The sequence below is a fragment of the Trematomus bernacchii genome, unplaced genomic scaffold, assembly GCF_902827165.1.
Source record: "Trematomus bernacchii unplaced genomic scaffold, fTreBer1.1, whole genome shotgun sequence".
In the NCBI taxonomy this organism is placed as follows: domain Eukaryota; kingdom Metazoa; phylum Chordata; class Actinopteri; order Perciformes; family Nototheniidae; genus Trematomus; species Trematomus bernacchii.
Genome location: NW_022987582.1, coordinates 10639360 through 10658253, shown reverse-complemented (window position 1 = coordinate 10658253; position 18894 = coordinate 10639360). Strand labels below are relative to the sequence as shown.

The window sequence follows — 18894 nt, the reverse complement described above, 5'->3', positions numbered from 1 at the left end:
TGGAGGAAATGGGACAAAATGCTTCATCATTCCCCACCACTTCCACGCTGGCATCCTGCCAGTGTCTCTGTATGTCCTATCTCTGGCTTGTCCTTCATATCTCTGTCTGCTTGCCTGTTTTTCTCTCTGCTTAATATCATCTTTCATGATCACACCACCCTTGTCATATATTAGTTTATGAGTAAGATGTGTGAAAAAGTATTTATTTCCTCTATAGTTACTATGGCAGCCGTGACCAGCCCCTCGTTCAGAATGGAGCCTTGCAGCATAGTATAAGGTGACGTCACGTCGCCAGGACGACCAGGCTTCCCGAGGCACGTGTCTTGTATAAAAGAGGAAGGCGGCACCTAGTACTGCGCACCCAGACTCAAGAAGCATCAGCAGGAGGTAAGCCCAACACCGATTTACTGTAAACTGCACTGTGTAGAAGCCATTATACAGTAAAACAAATGTGGCTTGATAGATGACGTTACCAGTATTTGACACTACTCAGCCTTCACTACGGGTTTATATGTTAGTTTATATGTCTGTGCACACATGTAAGCCAGCGGTACAGTAAGTAGGTTAACTATGCCGCTTTAAATATACATGTTTACCCTTAAATTCGTCGAATATTGTCCCGAGACTGACATTATTAAAAGCTGTAAACGACTTATGGAAGCCAGTAGCCACCCTGGAGCCATTACAGTGCATTTTTTAATCGGCCACGTAACCGTTTACAGTGGCGAGAGACAGCCAGGCGAGAGGATGAGAGTGAGGTAACATTAGCTTATATCACATTTAATGTTGCATTGGTGAAACAGCCTAGCAGTAAGCACCTTTTATGATGGTCTGCAGGAAGAGAAAAGCGAGGATGGTAAATGGATGCGGATGGCCTTGCAGTCAGGAGAGAGGCTGCTCGTTGTTCTCTCTATTTCTGTTTTTCGTTGCATCATATAGCCAGCACCCACATCCTCTATCTATAAACTCCCAAGAGAATCAAAAGCAATCGTGCCTCATTGTGAAGAAAAGGTACATAATATGGAGCTGTTTCATAACGTTTAATTCATTCATCTGAAGCTGAGCTGTTTTACTGAGTGCGTGACGTGACATTAGCAGCTCCCATTGCTGCATCTTTGCGGAAGTGGATTAGTCTCCGTGTTATATAACCTCAATACAAAAATATATATTTCCGCGTTTATCACAGCAGAAACGTAACAATATTCCATTGAAAATAGCTATGCAGTGAGTTTGAATGTGTTAGATGTAAAAGCTGTAATTTGACTGCAGGTACATTTTTGTAGTGTGCTGTAATGGACGAAATGTACGGGAGTGTACGTGCATGAAGGGTAAGCTACGTGCTTTCCCCAGACTTCATGATGAAACCTGTCGTTCCGCCATTATATTTCAGAGATGAGTTGTACTTGACGGGAAGTACAGATCACAGTGATGCAAGAACCGAAACGGGAAAAAATGAAATAACCTTGGCTTTATTTAATGTCGAAAGATGAGAGAGGCGTGGTGCAACAGGCTTCAGTGATGGCTGTGAAGGGCACAGGACTGTGGTGTCGCATTATTCTGTCGCAGTTTGACTCAACAGACCTGTTGATGCGGTTCGCAAAGAGGCCTGCACTTTTTAAAGCAGCAATACCACACCAAACTAATTGCAATCTGTTAAGCCAATCAGCCTTACAGTATAAACGTTTAACTCTTTATTGCCTTATTTAGTATTCAGCATTATTTATAATAGTACAAATAGTGTACATAATGTATTATTACTGTTGCAATGCCTATTTGCTTGCAGTTACTTCCATACATCCCATGTAGGTGTGGTACATGCAGATGCAGCCATGTCTGGCCTTGTCTCCCTGTTGAAGGTCATCACTGCAGCTGAGAAGGTCACAGCAGGCCCAGTGCTGCAGCAGTGATGCTGACCAGCTGCTAAGCTGTATTCTTTAACTATATATCTACTTGAAATTGTGTTTTCTCCCACTGTACTCGTGGATGGGGAGTAAGGCCTCTTATCTCAGGCTCTGGATGACTGAAGGTCACTCATAACAGGCCCAGAGCTGCCAGGGGAGATGCTAGTATAGTCAAAGCTGTAGAAGTTGCCAAACTGAAGGATCTATTATCATAGTTTCGGGGAAATTGAACAGCAATTTGCCATGCATCAGAATCATTTTAATTTACATAATTTATCATTATAACCCCCTGTGTATTTAATTTATCAAAAAAGAATTTGTATTGCACATGTATAACAATGAGATTATCATTACATGTTCAAGTATATCAGTGATTACAGTCATGTTATTAAAGAGATATGGACAACCCACATACACACATCGTGATATATGCAAGTATGAGGGTCATGGGGTGTCTATTACATTGGTGATAGTTATGTTCGTGACTCTCAGGTTCTTGGTGTTACAAGTAGATAGGTTTTTTTGTTTTCTTCTATTAGATTAAAGTCTGCACGTGCTACTTATGTTGGACAGAAGCTCCTACTCTTCCTTCTGTACACACTGAAGTGAATGGTTGTATAGATGGGGAAGAATCCCTCATACTCAAACTCCTGAGAATATTTCATACAGTCATTAGTTCCTCTTGTGTTGATTATGACTTGTTTTTCACTAGATTAACACACGTTTTCCACATAATGTGATGTGGTTGTTTCATGGCCAAGGTTAACATGAGTGTTCCTCTCCATTCTGCTCAATGATCAACCAGCCATCTTGTCCAGGATGTGTGTCAGAGAGAAGGATCTCAAGAGTGACACAGCACTCTGCACCTAACTGTCACACATTTAGGGAAATAAGCCCTACAATAGGTAAGGATAGACATACCTGGGACAAAAGCAGCCCTTACTTGTAAAACAAAGCAGTTTTGCATAGCTTTTTTATACAGATATTGATAAGGCCAGGTGTTTGTACAGCAAGAAGATAGCAAACACAGCATAACACTGTAGAACTGTAGCTTGAGGAAAAGAGGCCAGTCACAGGGTCTGAGCACGAAGGGAATCTGTCATCTGCCTGCTGACAAAAGCTCTGTGTCTGTGTGTGTGTGTGTGTGTGTGTGTGTGTGTGGGGTCCAGTATTACCTCTGCAGAGCAGTCACATGTGTCCCTTCTATTGAATCCTTTGCAGTTTGATACGACACACCTTTAACTAATTCATGATGGTTGGTGTGTGTATGTACATTGGGTTTGCGCATGCATGAACATGCTTTTGTTGAACTGCAATAGTGAGTTATGACATGTATCATATCACCTTTTTATCATCTATTCTTATCTTTGATTATCAAAACGTATTCATTCGTTAAAAGTATTAGCACTGAATATAGTGTCGGCTTATCAGGTTATTTTGCCACTGGTGAATTGTCCAAAAGAAAGATTGAACTTATTATCTGCCTATTCCTGTCAGCAGGACGCCATGCCTGCTGACACAGCCGACACCCTGGGGTGGTGTGTGTTTGCTTGGTGATGTGATGGCATTGGACATTTAACTGACGGGTTAATAGCAGAAAGTGACATTGCCTCAGAGGTGACACTGTAAAAAGGGCAGCAGCAAAAGAAGAAGAGGAAGCAGAGGAAAAGTTTTGAACACAGAAAGTTTGAATCGATTCTATTAGAGTGTTTGTATCTAAGAGGCGTAAAGCATGATTTATGATTCAGTCTGTAATGTATTTCTTTTTAAAATTGCGACCAGAAAGGCGGGCAAGAAGGGAAAAGCTAATTGGATAGTCTGTCTGGCCTTTAGCCAATCAGCACTGCAGTGGAAAAATACTGGAGAGGACAAGGGTGTGACAGAAGGAGGAAGGTTTTCAAACGCAAAAGACACTGAAAGGAGAGCGGAGGAAGGCAGAGTGGGAGTGGCAGAGTGGGAAAAGGAAAAGCAAGGGCAGGAGCTCTATCTTTACTCTTAAACTCTTTAAAATTGGCCACTCTATACCAAATAAGTAGCCGTGTAAATGGTTTATTTATTTAATCATATTAGGTTAGACTGGAGTCCACACACTACTATCCAAAGGCTCTTCAAATACTGTTGACATAAAAGAGAAAAGAAGAGGTATTCTTCCCCATCCCTTGTTCGTTCATATGTTTAATATATTTTGTCTCAGTTTTAGTATTCGACCACCTGATGCAGAATTATTTTTCTGCCCAACTAGTCATGAGTCATCCTTCCCCCAGTGGTCTTTGCGGTGCCCCAGTTTGCCCCTCCCCCCCGTGGTTAAACTCTGTTTGTGTGAGGAAAGTGGGTCGCAGCTCGGACAGGGGGCGAGGGTTGTCGTGCGAAATGAGGGGGATCAGACAGACAAAGAGTGGCGCGGACAGGAGGAGGTAGGGAGTTGAATTGTAATGATTAGTTTGAGTGGTGTGGGAAAGGGGAGGAGGGTATGATATTCATGAAAAAAAGAAACGGTTAAGAATGAACCACTGGTGGAACTAAACGGCAAAGTGAGATGTAGCGAGGTAGAGTAAAGCAGGTGGACAAAATAAGTTGAATAAGCCAAACAGATTGAATGAGAAGTATTAGACTGGATGAAGGGAGAAGTAGGCAGGGTGCATGGGGTGTACTTCCGCATTATTGAGGATTAGATGCTATTAAAGCTTCTCAGAGTGGGCGGTTCCTCGTGTTGTCTAACCAATCAGGATAGGGGATTGGTTGTATCGCTTGTCAAGTGATTGATTGTAGGTTTGATCTGATCTCAGCCTGGTGATAAAGTTGATATGAGATTTAAGGACCAGGAAGGTGAGACAGAAGTGAAAATGAGGAGGAGAGGTTAAACGGAGAGATGGAAATGATTGGCTGTTCTCTGCCAATCAGACGAAGAGATGGATGCATAACATAATCACAAATCATGTTTTGCTGTCATCAGTGCATCAAGTACAGATATATCTAACAGATGCAGACTAGGGATGTCCCGATCACCTTTTTTTGCTCCCGATCCGATTCCGATCATTTGATTTTGACAATCTGCCGATACCGATTTTTCCCGATCCGATCTTTATGCAATGCATTAAGAGAAAAAAAAGGTAACAGATAACGGCTGGTCATCCAACGCGATGAATTCAGCTATCTTGGCTGTTATTTTTATGGCCTTTTCACTGTTCTGGGGCAGTTTCTCTTTCCTTTTAAAAGTCTCTGAAAGTGTTGGTTGTTTCAGTGCCGTTACCTGAGTGGCCGCTGTGTACTCGTTGTGTTGTTGTTGATGTTTGTATTAGATTGGTCGTGTTGAACGTAGCTCTGTTCTTTCCACCACGCGGAACCTCCGCCTTGCAAACATAGAGTGGCGAAGTCCCTCCCCTTCCGGTGGACCTCCATGGGACCTTATTTCGGAAAAATTATGTATTGAAGTCAATGGAGAGAGAAAGATTATCTTTCGATCCCGTTTGAATTGTGCCACGAATTACACGTATGATGTTTGTCAATTTAAAAGATAATTTTGCAAGTCAAAAAAAAAAAAATGTGTCGTAAAACTGTGAAGTAACACATTTGTTTGTGTGAAACGCTCAATGAACTACATCTCTGGTCAACAACACACGTCACCAAGATGGCCGTCACTACTGTCTTGTCAACAAAACGATTGACTACCCTCACTATCACCACAATGAAACACGTCCAGAAGAATGTCATGCAAAGCTGCCTGCCTGCCTTCCTTTGATTCTCTCTGAACTGCCTGGTCGTTTTAATGTTTAATGTCAACCATTTGTGCAGATAGCATGAAGTAGAGAAGATCGCCGATGCTAACGTTAGCGTTAGCATTTCTCCCCCGGGCTTAAATGGTGTATTATAGAATGATCACACCGGTGACAGTACTATTCAAAGGGTTCACGAAATATGACTACTACTCTTACTGTTTAACATTTTGGGTTACTTAATGTTACTTCATGTTAAGGCTAATAAAAATGACAAGGCTGTAATGCTAACTAACGTGCTAGCTACTAGCTAGGTAGCTAACTTGATCAAGCCACTCCTGCTCCTTTCATCAGACGGGAAGCAAAAGAACGAGCAAGACCCATTGCTGGTATAATAACAACCTGGTACTAAGTACACAGGCATCTTGTTAAAGTTATCTTATCTTAGCCAGCGCCATATAGATAGATTATATCTATATTGCGCTGATCTTAGGTATCTGAATGGTGGAGGAAAACAATTGTGACATCACTTACGCGACTCTGGGATTTGTAGTCTTTCTAGTTACGTATTTTTCATAGTCTTATATTTCAACAGTTTTACGACAAACTGTGACTTTTTTGACATGGAAATTATTTGTTAAGATTGACAAACATCATATGTGTAATTCATGGCACAATTCAAACGGGATCGAAAGATAAGTTTTCTCTCCCCATTGACTTCAATGCATAATTTTTCCGAAATAAGGTCCCATTACCCGGAAGTAAGTGGGCGTGACTTCGCCACTCTATTGCATCTGGCTGTTACACTGCCTTCGCTTTCAATTTTATAATACTTCCAAACTCCTGACATTTTCTCTGTCCCGACTCCCGAGGCACCAGCTGAACGTAGCCTCTTGTCAGCTTACTGCTACTATTAGACACTGCGCCCACTCTGTTGCCAGATTTGAGAGAAATAAGCAACCAGGTCTATGAAAACAAGCCCAAAAGAAGCAACACATACATGATGTTGTGTAATTTTAAACCAAAACTAAGGCCTCAGGATGACTTGAAGACGTGAACATGGTCATGTTTGTTTTGTAACATTAAATAAAATTATAAAAATATTTTATAAAAAAAAAGAAGAAAAAAAAAGAATTCCCGATCCCCGATTTTTTTCTCCCGATTCCGATCTTTTGAAAATCACGTGATCGGCTCCGATCCCCGATCACGTGATCGGATCGGGACATCTCTAATGCAGACACGTTTATACCATAATTAAATCAAATGTATACAGTTGCTATTTGCTGTGCATTTAATTTGATTTTGATAAAAAGTGGGTGTTCAGTACCTGATTTTACATTTCATTCTTTTTACAGATATAAATTGTACTCTTCTCTGGTAAACTATTGAAACCACAGTGTAGTAAATCAACAATGTGTAGTGAATTGTAAGAAAAATGTAGCTGTCAGGAACTTAACTACACTTCCTGTCTGGCTGTCGGTCTGCCTCTTCATCCAACATTTCAATGAGTGTCAGCTGATTTCAAGCTGCAGCTAACAGCATGTCACTTCATTGCTTTGCATGCACAATACTGCCTCTATGAGCTGGGACATGTCGGTGTGTGTGTGCTGAATACCAGGTCAGACTGATTGCTCTGCAGCCAAAAGAGACATGCCTCCAGTACTGAAGAAAGTTTACTGCAATTGAAAACATTAATGTTACTCTACATTGAGAAATTGGATGATTTAATCAATCAATCAATCAATGTTTATTTATATAGCCCAATATCACAAATGTTACATTTGTCTCAGTGGACTTCACAGTTGGTACAGAATATCAGTATGACAATACGACACCCTCTGTCCTTAGACCCTTTAACACTACTGAACCAGGGATTGAACAACATGTACACAGTTTAATGTTACTGTCAATGCCAAAGTACATTTAGCACAGTTTATACCTAAACTAAATGCAACTTAGCACTACATTTGGAAGCTGAACAGTGGTGCTACAGTTTCATTCCTTATATGCATTCATTAAAACTGCGTTGGCAAAGTTTTTTTGGCTTCTCGTATAAATGGGTAAAAGCCAGACACTGTTGCTAGGCAACAGTGTCTGGCTAGGGTTAGGGGGGAGTGTCACCCAAATACATTTTTAGTCCAACAAACAGGCTTTATTCAATTTGTTTTCAACAGATCTCTCTAATGTGGCCATATTAGTCTTTGTCCAGGCTTTCCCCATGCTTTAGTGAATCAGAATAGCCTTCTCTTTGAAGTAGTATCATTTGTCAGTAGAGCAACCATTTTATATTGGAAAACCCAGGGAACCGGCTCTGTGTAAAGAAAACGGAGAGAACATAGAGAGGGAGAAAGCCACCAAGTGAGACAAATGGTGAGAAGTGCACAGGGGGGAGGAGAGTTCTGTGAACACACAATAGGACATGGTGGGAAAGACATAGAAATGTGAGAACAGCATGGTAATACTGAATGCACCCTCTTTCTTTTCTCTCTACCTCTCTCTCCTTTGGCGACCTTGTATAATAGATGCTACCAGCAGAGTTCAAAATGGCTGCTCAGCTCTAAACAAAAGGCACATGAGACGAAACAAAAAACAAGCACATACACTACAAATCACCCTGTTGGAAATCTGACAGTGGAAACGGTGGCAGACAGTTCAATAAATTGATTTTAACTGGCATCAGATTGGCTTAAAATCCCAATTAAGAACAAGTGAATACATTAAAGTAAAATTGCTCCAAGCTTTATGGAGAATTGTTCACATTTGAGAGCGCATGTGAAAATGAGAGAGAGATTTATCCTAATCTGCTTGCCCATTTTAGTCTATTTAAAGTGATCCCACAATGCATTTCACCAGATCGACATCCTGTCCTACAGGCTCCCAACTGGGACACACACGACTCACACTCAGTGAGACGCATACACACAACAGATTAGGAGATTACTATAGTCTAAAACGACAACCAACCAAAGTCAAGGACAATCAGCGTTAACCTCGGTCACTCGACCACTATCTGTTTATCTGTTCACCTGTGTGAATAAGTGTTTGGGTACATGTTACAAACAGGTTTATTGACCTTTAATACATCTTAAATTAATTTGTATATTAATTCTAAATTGTGTAATTGTCTTCAACCAGCTGTTGGAAGTTGACATATAACAATAAATAGTAAACATAGCTCAATTTGAATTGTAAATGACCATATTAGATAATATTAGTAATTATCTATGCCAAAAAGTGCAAGTCCCAAGACATGATTTGCGAAGCTAAATAAGATATCAGAGTGTATATCCCTTCGAGCACAAACAGATTCAAGGACAGCAAAGGAGAAGAAGGGGTGGACTCAGAAGATGAAGGAGGAAAAGGAATTAAAGGAGAAGGGATGCAAGTGGTAGAAAAGTAGAAGGCGAGGACAGAAGAGGCGTTGAGAGGAGAACCGGCAAATGAGTGCACAGCATGAGAAGGAGAGGAATGCTGAGGGTAAAGGAGGTCACATAGTTGAGTCAAAGCCAGGCTTCCTCTGTTCAGTCGGCAAGTCTTTGTTTGTCAAGTTGTGTGCAGTACCTACTATTTCTCTCTCCTTTCATTGTTGTCTAAACATGTCCCTGCATGATGTAAGACTCCCCCACTTTTGCATAAGTTGAACATAAAACACAGCCTGCAGCCTGTACCGTCACTGATAACAAACAGTCACACCCAAGCTGGTACTCTAACTTTGACAGTAGTAACCAGCTCATCTTGACATTATAACTTCAGAAACAAACCCTCATCTAGGTGTTTTCTTCCTCGCTGTAGTGCTAATGCGCCACACCGCGCTTCTACTGTACTGTGAAACTACTGCTCCCTGCCTTTCTTCATGTTATTGTAGGAGCTGACACCATGCAACACATTTAAAGCATAGAAAGTAGCCTAGATGTTAATATTTGTTGCACAAAGAATTTTGAAATGCTTTAAGCTACATACACAGGCCTGCAGTTGATCAGTCCGCAGGGTTTAATGCAGAGATTTAATTTCACTGCTGTGAACATGTTGGATTGGAATCCTCCATTTCCCCAAATACAGACAGACTTTTAGTCATTTATGGAGCCTGTTCAGTACAGAGCGCATATTGGACATGGTGACAGCTGCAGTCATTCCTGGCATTGTTCATTCATTAGACTGGATGTGTTGCATGTTTTTTCTATCAATCGGTAGCTGTAGTTCTAATGTCCTTGGTCCCTCTGTTTCTTTCTTGTATCTCTCAGGTATCTCAATCCCCCTAAACAGCAGCAGCCATGTCAGACCTCTGTGTTGGAATCAATGGGTGAGTTTAAAACACACACAAACAGGAGTGATTTTGTGATTGTTAGGTTAGGATGTCAAGTAAAGCAGACTTTTGTAATAATCAATCAATAATATCATAATAATGGCACAGGAAAAGATGAACTTACTCTGATTAGATGTCACAAAAAAGCCTTGAAGTCAGGTTTTATTGTCAATTTCATCAAAGCTTAACATCAGTGGAGCTTTATGAATACAATAGTGGAAACTCATGATTTCATGTGTTTTTATGGAAGATTCTTGTGAGGTCTGTGACATTCTGAAAAAGTATACCACCATTTTTGCAAAACAACTATTATTGATCCCCCTCCCTCCTCTCTCTCCCTGCAGATTTGGCCGTATTGGCCGCCTGGTCCTGAGGGCTTGCCTCCAGAAGGGCATCAAGGTCGTGGCCATCAACGACCCCTTCATTGACCTGCAGTACATGGTGAGAAAGCGTAGATCTACATATTTGCATACAGAAAATTAACAACAATGTATTTAAATATCACAGGAGTATCTTAGAACTAAAACATATATATTACTCACTTTTATTCAATTATAACATTGGGTCGAAACACAAGCTTTAATGCTTTAAATGTTTATTTCTGAATGGGTTTGGTTAACAAAATAACAAACCGAAAACTGACTCATAGATTATGTTTTTAATTATACCTGAACTAAACTTGTGTTATCTTCCCGCCTCCAAGGTCTACATGTTCAAGTATGACTCCACCCACGGCCGTTACAATGGTGAGGTCTCCAAAGAGGATAACAAGCTCATCGTCGATGGCCAGGCCATCTCCGTCTTCCAGTGGTAAGTGTGGATGATGTTTAGTGGTTAGTGGCAAGCAGATTTATTTAATATGATTTAGGGCCAGTTTCACCTCCTGCTATTCAGTATCCTAAATAAAGGCTTTGTGCTGACTCAGCGATCACTCATGGGAGCTGGCCCTCCACCCGTGGTGCCGGCTGTTGTTTTAGTCCTTTTAGCAATGGTGCTTCCTCATCTGCAAAATGCAACGCCATCAGAAAGGATAGTTAGAGAGACCTGATCCTCTGAGCACTGAGCGTCAATTATTATTCAGTTCTTACCATATAACATACTAAATATGGCAGGATCTGAACCTTAAATGCCTAGGTGTTGAAAAAAACTAAAACGTTTCATCACTGGCATAACATGATCCAAAGAGGCTCTGCTGTACTCTATTTTAAAAGGCCCTGGGTGTGCTGTTTTAATAAGAGGACCCCTCACTTCATTCTCGCTATTTGTAGTGTTTTGGTGTTACTTCCTTTTGTTAACCTTTTTATTTTATTAGTATCGACTCCTGAACAATTGTTAGGTGGAAAAAGAGTGCATACAAGTGTATAAAAGTTTTTCTTCATCCTCCCCCTTCTTAATTTTCCTGATCATCATTTGATTTTTCCCTTGACTACAGCATGAAGCCACAAGAAATCCCCTGGGGCAAAGCTGGAGCCAAGTACGTTGTGGAGTCCACCGGAGTCTTCCTCAGTGTGGACAAAGCCTCAGTATGTACCCACATGCACACACACAGAAACAGATAACACAGACTGCCTAATGTCTCGGTTTCTAACCTGTGCCCTCTTCCTTCTCCGATCGCAGTCTCACATCCAGGGTGGAGCACAGCGCGTGGTCGTGTCCGCCCCCTCACCCGACGCTCCAATGTTCGTCATGGGAGTCAACGAGGACAAATACGACCCCTCCACCATGACCATCGTCAGGTGTGTTTGGATATGGACCTTTTATTTTTCACAAACATGCTCATAGATTTGGGAGGAGCAATTCCATTCCATTTGAGTCCTATACTAAGTGACCTGTCTTTCTGTTGATAGCAATGCCTCCTGCACCACCAACTGCCTGGCCCCCCTGGCCAAAGTCATCCAAGATAACTTTGGCATTGAGGAGGCTCTCATGGTAAGTCGCAGTGTGTCCAAATGTTATACTGTAAGGACTTTAACATAGAAGTTCCCTGTATTTTAACTCATGAATGTGTGTCAGAGTCACTGATGTTCTGTTTAATGTGACACTCCTCTCTTTAGACTACAGTGCACGCGTACACAGCCACCCAGAAGACCGTGGACGGACCCAGCGCCAAGGCCTGGCGTGATGGCCGTGGTGCCCACCAGAACATCATTCCAGCCTCCACTGGTGCTGCCAAGGCTGTCGGCAAAGTCATCCCCGAACTCAACGGGTAAGGACACACACATCTTGATATTATTACCTGGCTTAGATGAAGACTTAATTCTGATCGGTCAGTTTGTACATTCAGTGGCCTGCTCATCATCAATAGCAAACTGCTAGGAAGGACACTCAGATCAAGGGACCTTTGGCAAAAAATAAATAAAACACTTGTTTTTTGTTACTCCATCAGAAAACATAAGAGAATACTTTTTTATATAAGCAAATAGCACACAATGCAATAAAAAGCAGGAAAGAGGTTGAAGACTTGTGAAGTAAACACTAAAGGAAACAGCAGAGGAAGACAAACAGGAAGTAAACCCTAAAGGGAACATGGTATGGGCAATGGCATTGTTTAAAGACTGTTTAATGTAAACGAAACTGTGAACAGTCTTGGACAGTTATGTTGCGGAAACCTCAATCAGTTACATAAAGTTACATTGCTATAGCTGCTGTTCAGTCTTTGGTGCGCAATTGAACAGATACTTTTTTTTAAGTCAGGGTCCTGCTCACATTGTCGGGATACTTTCGCAATAATGACCGGCCCGCTGCATATTATCCCTTGTCTGATATCTCTTTTATGTCCGTCCTCTCTCCAGGAAGCTGACCGGCATGGCGTTCAGGGTGCCCGTGGCTGATGTGTCCGTGGTGGACCTGACATGCCGTCTTACCAAGCCTGCGTCTTACGCCGATATCAAGGCAGCCTGCAAGAAGGCCGCGGAGGGACCCATGAAGGGAATTCTGGGTTACACCGAGGACCAGGTAACACCCAGAGTTACTTCACACACACTGTGAAGCTAATACATGGCTCCCAGAACTACAATTGTGAATTACCGGTAGTAACGATTCGACAAAGAACTTCAGTTCAGTCCACGTTATGTGCATTTGTCCATTTTATTTGGATGCATGGATAAAGATGAACAATTTACAAGATAATTATTATGATTCATTTTGCATAAAAGGTGGAAATAGATGTTTACAAATATGACCTCTGTGACCTCTGATTCACTTTGTAATTTGCAGGTGGTTTCCTCTGACTTCATTGGCGACACCCACTCCTCCATCTTTGATGCTGGTGCCGGTATCTCCCTGAACGACAACTTTGTCAAGCTCATTTCCTGGTATGTTTTCAATTGTCTTGATCAATAGTCTACACAGTTCTATCATTTACAAACCAAACAATTTATTCCTCTTTCTTCTGTCCGCTCCCTCTCTCTCCAGGTATGACAATGAGTTCGGCTACAGCCACCGTGTCGCTGACCTGATGCTGTACATGCACTCCAAGGAGTAAAACTTCCTGGCCAAGAAGGAAGTCAGAAAAGGGACCACCCCCACCATCCTACCACACTTTCCCTTCTCTTTTACACACCCCACCCATAGCAAATTCATAGCATCACGGCCCCTAACTCTACTACATTAAACGTAGGCAGCAGCTACAGTGTGTTTGAGTGTTCTGAGTTTATCTGTTTTCCTTTAACGACAATCGGTCGGTGACAGTATTTGTGTCTGTGTGCCCCCTCTGCACCTCTCCCTGCCTCTTTAGATGTGTCCTTATGGCTCACTACTATGGTAACTACTGTATTCATCTCCCTGTTGGTGTGTTTTAAAGACTTCATCACCAGTGGAAGGAGGAAGCTGAGGGGAAGAGCTACTGTAACTCGGCTTAAGAGTAATGAGACAGAAATAAAACTTCAAAAACCTCAAGCTGTCACGTTGTCCTGTTTTTTATTGGTATTATCTGTTCACTGTGTCTCATGGAGCCATAACACTGTCATAATGTTGTAAAAGGTCAGACACATAAAAAATATATGATTGAATACATCAAAAAATTATATTCACAAGAACTTTAAAACGTTGTGCTTCTTGCCTCTAATGAGTATAAAATAATTGTTTTTATTATTGCTAATAAGTAAATCAAATTCAAACTTAATTACTCTGCAATTTATCTGTTTTTATTGTTTTTATCCTTAATTTTCTAATTGTGTTGGCATAGGTTTAATTTGCCCTATTTTATTTCCACCATGCTAAATCTTCCAATAGTTTTTACTACTTATTTAGTATCCAGCTCATGTCATCTGTCAGGGCAGAAAGATCGATAATGTGAAGGAAAGCACTGTTAATATGAATATTATAATATCTATGTATAGGCTGGAGACATTGGAGCAATGAATGGACCTGAAATAAAGAAAGGGGGCATAGTGAAGTAGTATCCTACCTGAAACAGCGTGCTCCCAATATGTATTCTCCATTTTCTGCATTTGAACTGTCACCTGTCAAACTAAGGAAAAAACATGAATAATTGGGTTACATATGTATGTGGAAAGCACAGCAGTTTGCATAGTCATACGTTAAATTACTTCGGGGGGGGGTTGTAGCAGGAACCTTCAGAGTCACCTGCTGCCTCTCTAGTGTACTGCAGCGGGACTACGCATGAAGGTTGCATCCTTATATAGAAGAAATGCTGCCCTGCTGTGTTTTCCTGCTTCGGCCCGTATCTCTCTATACGGCGATGCTTCGGCCAAGCTACTCGCTATTAAAAGGAAATTACATGAAAAGCTTAGAACCTTTGTATAATGATTTTTGCTGCAGTGCCCCCTGCTGTTTGATTGGGTGCATTAAAATAGGAACAACCCATTCAACAAGGCTGTGGAACTATGGGCATAACAATGACCTGGTAACATACTTTGTTATAAGATCATGTTCTAGGCAGTGTTAATTTTGGCAGCTGTTTTTGATTTAGTCTTAGTCTTAGTCTTTAGACGAAAATGGTTATTAGTTTTAGTCACATTTTAGTCATTTCTATCCTTCATAGTTTTAGTCTAGTTTTAGTCGACGAAAACTCAAAACGTTTTAGTCTAGTTTTAGTCGACGAAAACTCAAAACGTTTTAGTCTACTTTTAGTCGATGAAAAATTACATTTTAGTCAACTTTTAGTCAAAATGTTTTCTCTTTAAACCAATTCAGTTAGGCAAATACAGGTATCTGACATTGTAATCAAGGTGACAGCATCAAGTGTTGAAATTCGTAAAGCAACATTTCACTCTCTTAACACTTTACTTGTGTAATATCTAGGGATGGGTATCGTTAAGGTTTTCTACGGTACTACTAGTCTTATCAATACTGCTTATCGATCCGGTACTTTAACGGTATTCTTGTATTTACTTTTTGTTATTTTTTAAAGGAAAAAACTAACAAATTGTTAACCGAATTAATTGCTTTATTTAAATGTGAAATAAATGAAATATATATATAATTATGTTAAAATATTGTACTGTACTTGAGTAAAATGTTGAGGTACTTGTACTTTACTGGAGTATTTAAATGTTTTGCTACTGTGTACTTCTACTCCACTACATGTATTTAATACCTTTAGTTACTTTACAGATGTGGATGAATGATGTGAAATATAATCAAGTGTTAACTCAGACTTTAGTAAATTTACAAGCTACCCTGCAGTATACAAAGTCCTTCAAACTAGCTGCACCTTTACTAGCTTTGAGAACACTTTAATGATCAATCATTATAAAACATATCATATATATTATTCTGAAATGGACCAATCTGCACAATGACTACTTTTACTGTTGCTACTTTAAATATATTTTGATGATCATACTTTGACTTGAGGAACTCTTCCTACACTATGGTATTTTTTTACTTAGCTACAAGATCTGAGTACTTCTCCCACCTCTGCACACCTGATGTGATAACGTTACTCGTAATTGGGGCAACAGAGCTACGAGTTAAGGAAGTCGAAAATTGTGCATTTCTCCGACTGAATATGACGCCTTTTGGCCGGCTGTTTGGACAGACTACTCTACTCGTGTCAACGCGCTAACGCGAAAACATGGCAAACGAGCTTTGTCCACATCGAGTCTTGTAGAGTGTCTCTATACTCTCTGAACGCTCCGTCCCCGGCAGATCTGTGTGCCGCTGCAGCGTGTCTGTTAGGCCCCGCCCCCGCACACAGAGAGAGGGAGATCGCTCTTCTGGAGTGAAGAGAGCGGAAATAATGATATTGCAAGTTAGAAATGTAAGATGCATTTTGACAGACAAGACGGACACTTGGGGGGAAATACCCTGCATTTTGAATGTCCGATAGTCCACCATTAACACCTTAGTCCCGTCTCGTCTCGTCAACGAAAACTAAATATACATTTCGTCAAATTTTCGTTATCAAGAATCTATTTTTAGCTCGTCATCGTCTCGTCTTAGTCATGTAAAAAAGGTCGTTGACGAACATTTTTCGTCATAGTTTTCGTTGACGAAATTAACACTGGTTCTAGGAGGAGGAGACAGATGGAGCACAAAGATGAGGTCAACAGCATCTCCTGACTAAAAAGAAATCCGATCATTTGCCTGCAGCCTGATTTCCCCATCCATGCATGGAGACTGGACCGTTTTGAATGTAGAACATTTGAATGTAGCTTTCAGGTGAAAACAGAGCTTTCCCCTGCTCCACACATGACTGGATTTGGGTCCACTTTGTTTTTTATCTCTTTGTTTTTTGAATCCCTTTTTTCTTGTCATTTGTTTATTCCAAGGCGACATGAAAAGCAGATAGAAGCCAAACAAACTATGGTACTCTGGTTTATTTGTCACCACTCCAAAATGTCAGTGTTTCCCATACTGTAAATGTGACTTGCTATTGGGTATATTGGATCTAATGACTTATTGTTGTCCCTATTTGCACGGATATTTTGTTTAGGGAAAAATAGAGTTGTCTCTTTGGGATAAAGAAGAAAAAACAATAAGTTATCTCATGAGGAAATCATGAAGGAAGAATAGGACATAGAAATATGTTTTTTCTATTTCCCCAAATCATTGTTAATCATAGTTATCATTCACATTATGTACCTTATGAACACAGAACAAACTAAGATGGAAACTAACACACTTAATGTCTGTGCGTTACTCACAGATGGGTCCTCTTGGCCAATTTATCAATATATTCAGTTTACATTTGACACTAAGTAGTTTCAACAAATGAGAAGTTAAAGTTATTTCTCCTATGATTGTAATAAAATGAAGACCCCCTTTTATGGCCTATATTTATTTCTGCAATAACCATTTATTGACCTCTCTAAATAACAGTTTCAATTGTTTGTATTGATGAGTTTCCCTCTGCTCAAGGAGCCTTTGGCTTATAATCAAAACGCACTTGCTGTTAACACGGAAATCATGGATATCTCCGAATGAACCGAGACGGAATTCGTACACAAAATACAAACTTCAGGTGATAGAGCTTATTCAGGTCACGGAGAAATTGAGGCATGATCTGTGTAGTCAGCTTATCATAGGCAAAGCTGACAATGTAACCAAAAATACAAGCATTTTGAAATCCTATATGTCGGTTGATTTTCCATTAGTTTTTCCATAGGTTATACTGGTCATCTGGGTGTGGCAGGGTGTGTCTCAGTGGGAGTGTGCAGGTATTTAGTGGGTATAAAAGCAGAGGGACAGCTGGCCCTGCTCTCAAACGGACACATCTTTGTAGACAGGAGCAGTCATGGTGAACAGCCGCTCTGAGCTCACCCTCTCCCTCCTGCTCTTCAGTGCTCTTTGCTTGGAGGCGTTCATCATAGAATTGGAAGTCTACTCTCCAGCTCAGAGGATGAACTGGTCAGAGGCCAGACTGTACTGCCAGAGGAACCACGTTGACTTAGCTGCTGGGAACATAGTGGATATTTCGGGCCTGAATGGGTTTTTGTTGAACGTCAGTCAAGTCTGGATGGGTCTACGCAGAGTCCCTCGGAACGACTCAGCGTGGAGGTGGATTGATCCAAAGTGAGTATTCTGATGCAAATATCGTGTAATATTGATGAGATAAATTGTAGTTGCTGAGCGAGACATTATTCATGTCTTTTCAGAGGTGGTTACCTGGCCACCATCACCATGGATAACACAGGCAAATTGAAGTCTGCTGGCTGGATCGGGCTGCACCGAAAAGCTGGTGAGACCTGGAGCTGGATCGGGGATCAGCAGTCTGACTTCAAAAACTGGACCCAAGGAGAGCCCCGCTACGCCGACTGTGGCTCTTTTGATCCTGTAAATCAAAAGTTTTACAGCAAAGCATGCTCCACAGAGCTTCCTTTTCTCTGCTATGATGACAACCTTGTGGTGGTGAACGAGAACAAGACATGGGAGGACGCCCTGAAGCACTGCAGGAAAATGGACAGCCCATGTGAGGACGAACCGAGCCCCTGCGTCTACAAACACGACCTCCTGAGCCTGGAAGTCCTGGCTGAGTACAACTACGTCAGAGATAGGATCTACAAAGCCACCACTGATGAGGTTTGGGAATAGGTGGTGGGCTTTCGTCATAAGAAAAATCAAACATTTAAAATGTTCACTGAACAGTATTCAAGATACTTAAAGAAAATAACTATGATGCTGGCTTGTGACCCTTTAGAGTGAAGCAATGTCCACCATGTATACCCGGTTGAAATGCTCGCAATATACAACCTAAAAGAGGGATGATTTTCCCTTATGTAATCGTTTAATAAAAAAATGTTAAGACCTCTGGAAATAAAAATATCAAATATTTCTAGAAACAACATGTATTTGTATTAACTCACAGCACCCCAGATGTTCTTGCAGTTCCTTAATAGTCTGAATTATGAAAGACAGATTCATCATGAATAGGATATTAAGAACCTTTTTTTAATTTCAAAGTTTTCAATGTTAATGTTTAATAATTGAAGGACAGAATAAGGAGTTGATTCATTAATTGGCTTATTTATTTTTCTACCTTTTGAGATATCATTTAAATGCAAATGTATTC

At 40.8% G+C, this 18894-nt stretch overlaps 1 protein-coding gene across 1 annotated transcript; it reads left to right on the top strand.

Moving 5' to 3' along the window:
- Window positions 1–237: 237 nt before the first annotated feature.
- Window positions 238–13818, top strand: gapdhs (glyceraldehyde-3-phosphate dehydrogenase, spermatogenic). Its single transcript, XM_034127619.1, has 11 exons — window positions 238–387; window positions 9856–9914; window positions 10262–10358; window positions 10621–10727; window positions 11350–11440; window positions 11535–11653; window positions 11765–11846; window positions 11972–12123; window positions 12710–12872; window positions 13134–13231; window positions 13332–13818. Exons 2-11 carry the CDS (start codon window positions 9886–9888, stop codon window positions 13399–13401), a joined length of 1008 nt encoding a protein of 335 aa, XP_033983510.1. The 5' UTR covers window positions 238–387; window positions 9856–9885; the 3' UTR covers window positions 13402–13818.
- The last annotated feature ends 5076 nt before the right edge of the window (window positions 13819–18894 follow it).